Source organism: Microcaecilia unicolor, chromosome 2 (genome assembly GCF_901765095.1).
Source record: "Microcaecilia unicolor chromosome 2, aMicUni1.1, whole genome shotgun sequence".
Lineage (NCBI taxonomy): Eukaryota > Metazoa > Chordata > Amphibia > Gymnophiona > Siphonopidae > Microcaecilia > Microcaecilia unicolor.
In genome coordinates, this window is record NC_044032.1 from 15,183,981 (window position 1) to 15,196,469 (window position 12,489).

A 12,489-nucleotide genomic window follows, 5' to 3' on the forward strand; every position below is an offset into this window, starting at 1 on the left:
CCTCACTCGGAGCTGCGTCGGCCCCGCTGGTTCCCTGCTCTCTCTGCCCCGGAACAGGAAGTAACCTGTTCCGGGGCAGAGAGAGCAGGGAACCAGCGGGGCCGGCACCCCCAGAGCGCGTGCACCCGGGGCGGACCGCCCCTCCCACCCCCCTTCCTACGCCACTGTGTATGTTTTTAAGCTATCATCTAACAGCCTGCTGTTCAGAAACATAAAATGAAAGGTTTTCTGTTTCTTATAGCCTTAAGCTGTTGAATCAGGTATTGAGTTGAGGCAGTTGGTTATATTTACTGTGTGAGAAATTACAAAAGGTTTATCTCAGTTTGCTGTTTTGTTAAGTCTCATGACATTTGTACACCACACTGATGTTTATTTGAGGAAATAGTTAATAAGTAATTTTAATGAAATAAATACAAATGTTATTTGAAGTGGCTGCTATTTGTAAAGGTAAAGATGAAATATCGAACAGTACAGTCAGGCTTTTTACCCTCTCAGTGGTGCCCGTTTTTAATATTTACCAGATTCTGCCCAGGTCCTCAGATACATTTCTGGCAGTGTGCCCTACAGGAGGGAATACATTTGTAAAGCTCTCTTTTGCATCATAGGCCAATTCCACAGCCAAGTGAGAACGTCATGACATTTGTTTTTTTGCTTGGAACTGCGTTAGCTTAACACATTTTGGAATCTGGATTGCATCATATCATATCTAGTCCAAGATTTCCGTTAGCTGGTGCAGTCAAGAGATGAGTCCAAACTGTGAATAATCTTCTCTGGAAGCAGGAGACTCGATGCAGGGCCCTTATCACTCTGGCATGAGCGCAATGTTTCCAGACTGAGCTTCCAATTTTGTTTGTGTGTTATGTTACCAGTGGGTATGGATTCCCCGGGGTATGCTTTTCCAGGTAATAATACCAGACCGTGTCCACTACATAATGACAGGGATGGCATTAATTATAAGTGGGTACATAAGTACATAAGTACATAAGTAGTGCCATACTGGGAAAGACCAAAGGTCCATCTAGCCCAGCATCCTGTCACCGACAGTGGCCAATCCAGGTCAAGGGCACCTGGCACGCTCCCCAAACGTAAAAACATTCCAGACAAGTTATACCTAAAAATGCGGAATTTTTCCAAGTCCATTTAATAGCGGTCTATGGACTTGTCCTTTAGGAATCTATCTAACGCCTTTTTAAACTCCGTCAAGCCAACCGCCCGTACCACGTTCTCCGGCAACGAATTCCAGAGTCTAATTACACGTTGGGTGAAGAAACATTTTCTCCGATTCGTTTTAAATTTACCACACTGTAGCTTCAACTCATGCCCTCTAGTCCTAGTATTTTTGGATAGCGTGAACAGTCGCTTCACATCCACCCGATCCATTCCACTCATTATTTTATACACTTCTATCATATCTCCCCTCAGCCGTCTCTTCTCCAAGCTGAAAAGCCCTAGCCTTCTCAGCCTCTCTTCATAGGAAAGTCGTCCCATCCCCACTATCATTTTCGTCGCCCTTCGCTGTACCTTTTCCAATTCTACTATATCTTTTTTGAGATACGGAGACCAGTACTGAACACAATACTCCAGGTGCGGTCGCACCATGGAGCGATACAACGGCATTATAACATCCGCACACCTGGACTCCATACCCTTCCTAATAACACCCAACATTCTATTCGCTTTCCTAGCCGCAGCAGCACACTGAGCAGAAGGTTTCAGCGTATCATCGACGACGACACCCAGATCCCTTTCTTGATCCGTAACTCCTAACGTGGAACCTTGCAAGACGTAGCTATAATTCGGGTTCCTCTTACCCACATGCATCACTTTGCACTTGTCAACATTGAACTTCATCTGCCACTTGCACGCCCATTCTCCCAGTCTCGCAAGGTCCTCCTGTAATCGTTCACATTCCTCCTGCGACTTGACGACCCTGAATAATTTTGTGTCATCGGCGAATTTAATTACCTCACTAGTTATTCCCATCTCTAGGTCATTTATAAATACATTAAAAAGCAACGGACCCAGCACAGACCCCTGCGGGACCCCACTAACTACCCTCCTCCACTGAGAATACTGGCCACGCAATCCTACTCTCTGCTTCCTATCTTTCAACCAGTTCTTAATCCATAATAATACCCTACCTCCGATTCCATGACTCTGCAATTTCTTCAGGAGTCTTTCGTGCGGCACTTTGTCAAACGCCTTCTGAAAATCCACATCTCATTCTCTTCTTTCGGAGGATTCATCAGCTTTGTCTGGCTGCCTCTTCCTGTCTACTGAATGGTTTGGGCATCTACATTTCCTATGTTTTCCCCCAAATGTTGGGTACTAACCCCGGTTTGGAATGAAGTGATTTGTGGGGAGGGTTGAGGGGGAGGATGACTGTTAATTACCCTGTACAAAAATTGAAATGGGTCCTATGGAAGTTTATAGGCAATCTTTTTACTGCAGAAGCAAAGGATGAAGGAACGTGGCATCATGTAGACTAAGGATAAACACAGCAGACAAGAAGTAGGGAGAGTTGGCCAACACCTCGAGAGGAATCCATTCCTTATTCACACCAATGAACATAGGTTAGTCACATGTTAAAGAAACAAAAAGGGATTGAATTAGCCCTAGACTGAAACTCAGCAGCAGTTCCACCAACTATCAGGCCTTCCTTGAGGTCAGTTCATCCAAGGCCGCTGGGTTGTTTGGTTATTCCCTCAGTTTATGGTTATGTTTATTCAATACCCTTGATATACTTTCTTATCAAAGCTCGGTCAAAGTGGTAAAGAATTATAAAAGCCACAGAATCATTGGAAAGGAACGCCATTAAATTGACAGGAAAGAGTAGACATCCAACCCTACAAGGTAAAAGGGAAAGCAGGATCAAAGTGAGGCAAGGTGGAAGGATGGGAAGAGAATTACTCACTGAGTCTCAGCCTAGGTTAAGAACTTACTGACCCGGCACCCCGACATAATAGACCATGACAAAAAAAAAAATGACAAAAAAACCCCAACAAAACAGACCATGACAAAAAAAAAACAAGACAAAATAGACTCTAGACAAAACAGGGCAGGGAAACCTCTTTAATCAAGCTGGATTATCTTGTCAAACAGATTTATGATTCTCACTAGATACCAAGTGTGGATAGTGAAGTCAAGCCTTAGGCAGGTGCCAGGAATTTCAAGTGACAAGCCCTGGACTTTCTCAGTAAATCTATTTCATCAGACCCTTTTGTCAGGAGTCTATTTTGTCAGGGACTTTTATGTCAGGAACTTTTTTTGTTTGGAACTTTTTTGTCTGGTTTCTTTTGACCGGTTTCTTTTGACAGGGTGTCTCTCCCATTTTACCAGAATCAACATGTCGGAACTCCAGTACTTTCAGTTTTGTGCATCTGCAAATCTCTCTTATCTGCACCCTTCTCCTCCACTGCTAACTCCAGACTCCGTTCCTTTTATCTTGCTGCACTATATGCCTGGAATAGACTTCCTGAGCCGGTACGTCAAGCTCCATCTCTGGCCGTCTTCAAATCTAAGCTAAAAGCCCACCTTTTTGATGCTGCTTTTAACTCCTAACCTTTATTCACTAGTTCAGAACCCTTATTTTATCATCCTCACTTTAATATTCCCTTATCTCTTGTTTGTCCTGTTTGTCTGTCCTAATTAGATTTAAGCTCTGTCGAGCAGGGACTGTCTCTTCATGTTCAAGTGTACAGCGCTGCGTACGTCTAGTAGCGCTATAGAAATGATAAGTAGTAGTAGTAGTAGTAGTCTTATATCAAAGCATATTGTGTGATGATCATTACTGGACATTAGAAATACTTTTTCCATTTGTGAGCACTAACGGAGCACTAACGGAGCATTAACGGAGCACTAACGGAGCATTAACGGAGCCAGCGGGAGGGGGGAGAAAAGGAGGGAACTGGCACCACCAGGTTTGCACTTGCTCAAGAAGAGCCCTCAACCCCAGGTACTCAACAAAACCTAAAAATTAGGCTTGGAGACCTAGCCAGAGCTGCTGCTGTGTGTGACCACCACCTGCTGAGATAGAGAACATACTGAGGAGTTTCCGGCAGCACATGACCACATATAGGGAGGCAAAAACTTTGCTCTCTATCTCCACCTGCTGGTAGATGGACACAACCCACCAGTCTATGGATTGATCAGCATGATGATATGGAAATCCAGTATTGACCCTTCCCTCATGGGTTCCGTCATCATTTGTCTGAGCAAAGCACTTTGACAGGCATCCACGATCTCTCTGTTTCTTTCCAATTCTGCCGATGGGACTTTCCAATCCACATCACGCAAGTTGAAATCTCCCAGCGACAATGCCTCCCCTTTCATTCCAAGTTTACAGATATCTTTGATCAGATCCTTGTCCAGCTTCTCCATTTGTTTTGGAGGTCTGTAGATAACACCCGTGTGGATACAGGTTTCATCTTCTCTTTCCAGGACGATCCATATAGCTTCTTCCTTTCCCCAGGTACCATGCATTTCAGCTGTTCTGATATTATTTTTCACATGCGGTGCCACTCCTTCAGCCTCCCTATCCTTCCTAAAAGGATTATAGCCCAGTATGGCCACATCCCATTCATGAGAACCATTGAACTATGTCTCTGTAATAGCCACAATATTCAAGTCTTCCTCAAACATCACAGCTTGCAGTGGCCTCCCCCATGTCCATCTCAATAACAGCGTATGGACTTTTCCTTCAGGAACTTGTCCAAACCTTTTTTAAACCCAGGTACGTTAACTGCTGTTACCACATCCTCTGGCAACGAGTTCCAGGGCTTAACTATTCTTTGAGTGAAAAAATATTTCCTCCTATTGTTTTCAAAGTATTTCCATGTCCCCTGGTCTTTGTACTTTTTGAAAGAGTGAAATACTGATTCACTTGTACCTGTTCTACACCACTCAGGATTTTGTAGACCTCAATCATATCCCCCTTAGCTGTCTCTTTTCCAAGCTGAAGAGCCCTAACCTCTTTTGCAGCACTGGGATTTGAACCCTGCCTCTCTTGGTTTTCAGTCTGCTGCTGTTCCCCCATACTAGGCTGGTCACACCCCTCTACCTTGGATGCTGACCTTCTGCTGCCTCCATGAGATGTCAGCCAGGGCCAAGATGCACTGACTTCCCTTAGGCTCCTGGCCTCGCTTCACTAAGAAGAGCTGGGCAGGGCTTGGCAGCTGTCAGCCCTCCATAGGACTGCTACATGGTAACAGGGAGATGAGGTGGGCTGCAGAGGCATGCCGTCATGTACCAACTTACCCCTCCCATTTCCACCCCATGCACACCCAGCCTCCAGGGAGACAGAAAGACCAAAGCCCCATAGCATTATTATATAAGGATTTCCTTTACAGCTTGTTTTGAAGATATTGTGTAATAATTAATTGTGAAAAGAGAATTTCTATTGATTATCTCAGTTGGTGATGTACAATATGGCAATGGATTGTATTATTTCATATAGTTTATTGTGGGCCAGCTTGTATCAATGATGGCTGAAAAAGGCAGGTTAAGACGTACTGTCGTAAATTAAATTTATGCTAATTCCACCCCTTCTGTGTTTGTGAACAGACTATCATGGCTACGACAATTTGGTAAATGTATTTACATTATCTATGAACTAAGACAAACTATTAGCAGAAGAAATGATGATCTAAGGAACAGAGCTGATTCCAAGAACCTTTAGCCAACGAAAGGGTAATTCTACAACCGCACGCCCGCACCACTTCAGATGTACTAAATATTTGAACTTTCATGGGTATGTGGCTGTCAGGTGACTAAGGGGGGATGTGATCAACCTGGGTTACTGTTACAATGTGTTATTTGACCATTAGCTCCTGTTATTTGTACCTGGAGGGAAGGGGAAGTTATCAAGCTGCGTTAGGGCTTTAAGGGGTGAACAAACATGTGGATAAAGGGGAGCCGGTTGATATTGTGTATCTGGATTTTCAGAAGACGTTTGACAAAGTACCTCATGAAAGACTCCAGAGGAAATGGGAGAGTCAAGGGATAGGAGGTAGTGTTCTATTGTGGATTAAAAACTGGTTAAAAGATAGAAAACAGAGAGTAGGGTTAAATGGTCAGTATTCTGAATGGAGAAGGGTAGTTAGTGGGGTTCCCTGGGGGTCTGTGCTGGGACCGCTGCTTTTTAACATATTTATAAATGACCTAGAGATGGCAGTAACTAGCGAGGTAATTAAATTTGCTGATGACACAAAGTTATTCAAAGTCGTTAAATCGCGGGAGGATTGTGAAAAATTACAAGAGGACCCTACAAGACTGGGCGTCTAAATGGCAGATGACGTTTAATATGAGCAAGTGCAAAGTGATGCATGTGGGAAAGAGGAACCTGAATTATAGCTACGTCATGCAAGGTTCCAGGTTAGGAGTCACGGACCAAGAAAGGGATCTAGGTGTCGTCGTTGATGATACGTTGAAACCTTCTGCTCAGTGTGCTGCTGCGGCTAAGAAAGCAAAATAGATTGTTAGGTATTATTAGGAAAGGAATGGAAAACAAAACTGAGGATGTTACGATGCCTTTGTATCGCTCCATGGTGCAACTGCACCTCGAATATTGTGTTCAATTCTGGTCGCCACATCTCAAAAAAGATATAGTGGAATTAGAAAAGGTGCAGAGAAGGGCGACAAAAATGATAGCGGGGATGGGACGACTTCCCTATGAGGAAAGGCTAAAGCGGCTAGGGCTCTTCAGCTTGGAGAAAAGGCAGCTGAGGGGAGATATGACAGAGGTCTATAAAATAATGAGTGGAGTTGAACGGATAGATGTGAAGCGTCTGTTCACGCTTTCCATAAATACTAGGACTAGGGGGCATGAGATGAAGCTACAATGTAGTAAATTTAAAATGAATCAGAGAAAAATGTTCTTCACTCAACGTGTAATTAAACTCTGGAATTCGTTGCCAGAGAATGTGGTAAAGGCGGTTGGCTTAGCGGAGTTTAAAAAAAAGTTTGGACGGCTTCCTAAAGGAAAAGTCCATAGACCGTTATTAAATGGACTTGGGGAAAATCCACTATTTCTGGGATAAGCAGTATAAAATGTTTTGTACTTTTTTGGGATCTTGCCGGGTATTTGTGAGTTGGATTGGCCACTGTTGGAAACAGGATGCTGGGCTCGATGGACCTTTGGTCTTTCCCAGTATGGCAAGGCCCCCTGAGTGCTATTCTATAATGCCATGTGTCAGTGGCATTGCATAACATGGGAGGCCATGGGTGGGGCTGTCACTTACAGGTGTAATTTACAGAATACTATCAGTTTTGTGCGCCCCAGAACACAATGGAGGTTGGAGCTCTATATGCCGCCACCGGCACCACACCACGAAAGGCATGTTCTAAATTCACGGCTGGCGGTGGCAGGTGTTGTTGCTAAGTGTTGCTTGCTCCTCCACTCCCGAGTATTCCTGCTTGGCCCGACCCCGAAGCTAATATACATTTTTTTAAAAATCCCAGTGACGAGACTCCAGAGCGCTGTATGCGCAGCTGATGAGAGTGAAGCAGATGACATGAGCCAGCCCAGGCGCATGGTGCAGCCAGTATCATAGCCTTCCACCTCCCAGAGGAGTCCCCATCGAAGTCGACCACTCCTCCTTCCGCATCTGCTCCCGACTGGCCCAAGGAACAAGGTAACGTTTTATTCCTCCTTGGTAGGGGACTGTGTGGGCAATTAACATGTTAATAATGCTGTTAACGCGTTAATATTTTAATGCCAACCCCTCCTCCCGCCTTCCGCTTTTACCTCTACAGCAGCCAGCAGGGCTCTTTTTCTCCTTCCTTGGCGCTCCTCATCTCCCTCCCCTGCAGGACCGAGCTCTGACCTGAGCCTCTGCGGTGCAGGAAGTTATGGAATGGCTCAAGTATCTGTAAAGCCTGGTTGTGCAGGTGGAGGCAGGGAGCCCCACCCGAGCCCTGCTGTAGAGGTAAACACGGGGGAAGGGAAGGGGAAAGAATCTGGATGAAGGCTGGGGAGGGAAGGGGTATGAGAGAAACTGGGGGAAAGGCTGTGGAGAGGGAGAATATTGGGTTGTGTTCAGCAACCAGTGGTGTATTTAAACAAGGTGCATTAGAAGTGGCATACACACCCCCTGTCAGACCCGGCCCCTGCCCCCACCTTAAAATCCTGTCTCCCGCAGTCATGGCGGTTGGCTGCAGTCTTCACTCGGGCAGTGGCAGTGCCACCCATAGGCTGTCCGCAGCCTGTACCAGGACTGATGGGCGGGACTGTTCAGGGAAGAAGTCCTGGTGCAGGTTGTGGGCAGCCTATGAGTGTCGCTGCCACTGCCCAGGTGAAGACTGCAGCAGACAGGATTTTAAGGTACGGGGGTGAGGGGGAGAGTGACGGATCACCTGTAAATAAAATGTTCAGCACCCCCAAGTTGGCTTCTATGCATGCAGATAGCTAGAGAGAGACACACACATGGTAATTCTGTGACACCAGGAGCTATTGAGAGACACATAGACATTGTGATCCTATTACATGAGAGAAAAAAAAGAGATAACCAGGGATTTCCTACCAGGGAATTGTTCAGCTGCACTCCAAACTCATCTTTGGCTCTCTCAATGAGTTTCTTCTGGAACTGGAAGTATTCAGGATTCTTCGGTTCGTGGTATGTTATCACCAGCACCGTCTGCAAACAAGAACACAGAGTAAGCATGATCATGGAGAAGAAGAGGAAATGTGACCATGGAAGAGATGGGAGAAGCATGATCATGAAAGAGTGAACATGTTCATGGAGAAGAAGAGGAAATGTGACCATGGAAGAGATGGGGGAAACATGATCATGAAACAGTGAACACGATCATGGAAAAGAAGAGGAAATGTGACCATGGAAGAGATGGGGGAAACATGATCATGAAAAAGTGAACATGATCATGGAAAAGAAGAGGAAATGTGACCATGGAAGAGATGAGAGAAGCATGATCATGAAACAGTGAACACGATCATGGAAAAGAAGAGGAAATGTGACCATGGAAGAGATGGGGGAAACATGATCATGAAAAAGTGAACACGATCATGGAAAAGAAGAGGAAATGTGACCATGGAAGAGATGGGGGAAACATGATCATGAAACAGTGAACACGATCATGGAAAAGAAGAGGAAATGTGACCATGGAAGAGATGGGGGAAACATGATCATGAAACAGTGAACACGATCATGGAAAAGAAGAGGAAATGTGACCATGGAAGAGATGGGGGAAACATGATCATGAAAAAGTGAACATGATCATGGAAAAGAAGAGGAAATGTGACCATGGAAGAGATGGGGGAAACATGATCATGAAACAGTGAACACGATCATGGAAAAGAAGAGGAAATGTGACCATGGAAGAGATGGGGGAAACATGATCATGAAACAGTGAACACGATCATGGAAAAGAAGAGGAAATGTGACCATGGAAGAGATGGGGGAAACATGATCATGAAAAAGTGAACATGATCATGGAAAAGAAGAGGAAATGTGACCATGGAAGAGATGAGAGAAGCATGATCATGAAACAGTGAACACGATCATGGAAAAGAAGAGGAAATGTGACCATGGAAGAGATGGGGGAAACATGATCATGAAAAAGTGAACATGATCATGGAAAAGAAGAGGAAATGTGACCATGGAAGAGATGGGAGAAGCATGATCATGAAACAGTGAACACGATCATGGAAAAGAAGAGGAAATGTGACCATGGAAGAGATGGGAGAAGCATGATCATGAAAGAGTGAACATGTTCATGGAGAAGAAGAGGAAATGTGACCATGGAAGAGATGGGAGAAGCATGATCATGAAAGAGTGAACACGATCATGGAGAAGAAGAGGAAATGTGACCATGGAAGAGATGAGAGAAGCATGATCATGAAACAGTGAACACGATCATGGAAAAGAAGAGGAAATGTGACCATGGAAGAGATGGGAGAAGCATGATCATGAAACAGTGAACACGATCATGGAAAAGAAGAGGAAATGTGACCATGGAAGAGATGGGGGAAACATGATCATGAAAAAGTGAACATGATCATGGAAAAGAAGAGGAAATGTGACCATGGAAGAGATGGGAGAAGCATGATCATGAAACAGTGAACACGATCATGGAAAAGAAGAGGAAATGTGACCATGGAAGAGATGGGGGAAACATGATCATGAAAAAGTGAACATGATCATGGAGAAGAAGAGGAAATGTGACCATGGAAGAGATGGGAGAAGCATGATCATGAAAGAGTGAACATGATCATGGAAAAGAAGAGGAAATGTGACCATGGAAGAGATGGGAGAAGCATGATCATGAAAGAGTGAACACGATCATGGAGAAGAAGAGGAAATGTGACCATGGAAGAGATGAGAGAAGCATGATCATGAAACAGTGAACACGATCATGGAAAAGAAGAGGAAATGTGACCATGGAAGAGATGGGGGAAACATGATCATGAAAAAGTGAACATGATCACGGAAAAGAAGAGGAAATGTGACCATGGAAGAGATGGGAGAAGCATGATCATGAAACAGTGAACACGATCATGGAAAAGAAGAGGAAATGTGACCATGGAAGAGATGGGGGAAACATGATCATGAAAAAGTGAACATGATCATGGAAAAGAAGAGGAAATGTGACCATGGAAGAGATGAGAGAAGCATGATCATGAAACAGTGAACACGATCATGGAAAAGAAGAGGAAATGTGACCATGGAAGAGATGGGAGAAGCATGATCATGAAACAGTGAACACGATCATGGAAAAGAAGAGGAAATGTGACCATGGAAGAGATGGGGGAAACATGATCATGAAAAAGTGAACATGATCATGGAAAAGAAGAGGAAATGTGACCATGGAAGAGATGGGAGAAGCATGATCATGAAACAGTGAACACGATCATGGAAAAGAAGAGGAAATGTGACCATGGAAGAGATGGGGGAAACATGATCATGAAAAAGTGAACATGATCATGGAAAAGAAGAGGAAATGTGACCATGGAAGAGATGAGAGAAGCATGATCATGAAACAGTGAACACGATCATGGAAAAGAAGAGGAAATGTGACCATGGAAGAGATGGGAGAAGCATGATCATGAAACAGTGAACACGATCATGGAAAAGAAGAGGAAATGTGACCATGGAAGAGATGGGGGAAACATGATCATGAAAAAGTGAACATGATCATGGAAAAGAAGAGGAAATGTGACCATGGAAGAGATGGGAGAAGCATGATCATGAAACAGTGAACACGATCATGGAAAAGAAGAGGAAATGTGACCATGGAAGAGATGGGAGAAGCATGATCATGAAAGAGTGAACATGTTCATGGAGAAGAAGAGGAAATGTGACCATGGAAGAGATGGGGGATACATGATCATGAAAAAGTGAACATGATCATGAAAAAGAAGAGGAAATGTGACCATGGAAGAGATGGGAGAAGCATGATCATGAAAGAGTGAACATGATCATGGAAAAGAAGAGGAAATGTGACCATGGAAGAGATGGGGGAAACATGATCATGAAAAAGTGAACATGATCATGGAAAAGAAGAGGAAATGTGACCATGGAAGAGATGGGAGAAGCATGATCATGAAACAGTGAACACGATCATGGAAAAGAAGAGGAAATGTGACCATGGAAGAGATGGGGGAAACATGATCATGAAAAAGTGAACATGATCATGAAAAAGAAGAGGAAATGTGACCATGGAAGAGATGGGAGAAGCATGATCATGAAACAGTGAACACGATCATGGAAAAGAAGAGGAAATGTGACCATGGAAGAGATGGGGGAAACATGATCATGAAAAAGTGAACATGATCATGGAAAAGAAGAGGAAATGTGGAGTGGAGGAGTGGCCTAGTGGTTAGGGTGGTGGACTCTGGTCCTGGGGAACTGAGGAACTGAGTTCAATTCCCACTTCAGGCACAGCTCCTTGTACCTTCACTTAATCCTCCATTGCCCCAGGTACAAATAAGTACCTGTATATGTAAGCCGCATTGAGCCTGCCATGAGTGGGAAAGCGCGGGGTACAAATGTAACTAAAATAAAATAAATGTGAACATGGAAGAGATGGGAGAAGCATGAGAGATGGGAGAAGCATGATCATGAAAGAGTGAACATGATCATGGGAAAGAAGGGTTGAATCTGATCATGGAAGAGGCAGGGTGAATGTGATCATGGGATAGGAGTGAGGGAGTGAGCATGACAATGAGAGTGATGAGGCAAGCATTTCATGGGAACAACTACGAGAAAAACTACACTGGCTCCCACTTAAAGAACGCATCACGTTCAAACTTTGTACCCTAGTCCACAAGATCATCCATGGAGACGCCCCAGCCTACATGTCAGGCCTAATAGAACTACCACCCAGGAACGCAATAAAATCTTCTTGCACATTCCTCAATTTTCATCCTCCCAATTGTAAAGGACTGAAATACAAATTGTTGCATGCATCTACCTTCTCCTATATGAGCACACAGCTATGGAACGCACTACCACGCAATTTGAAAATGGTCCATGA

The 12,489-nt window shown here is 44.3% G+C and overlaps 1 protein-coding gene across 3 annotated transcripts in view; it reads right to left on the bottom strand.

Moving 5' to 3' along the window:
- NPR2 (natriuretic peptide receptor 2) overlaps nt 1–12,489 on the bottom strand; it is a 328,510-nt gene that overhangs the window by 129,838 nt on the left and 186,183 nt on the right. For all 3 annotated transcript variants that reach the window (XM_030192798.1, XM_030192797.1, XM_030192799.1), the window contains exon 3: nt 8,520–8,633. In XM_030192798.1, coding sequence (XP_030048658.1) covers nt 8,520–8,633 — 114 coding nt within the window. The remainder of the gene's footprint in view (nt 1–8,519; nt 8,634–12,489) is intronic.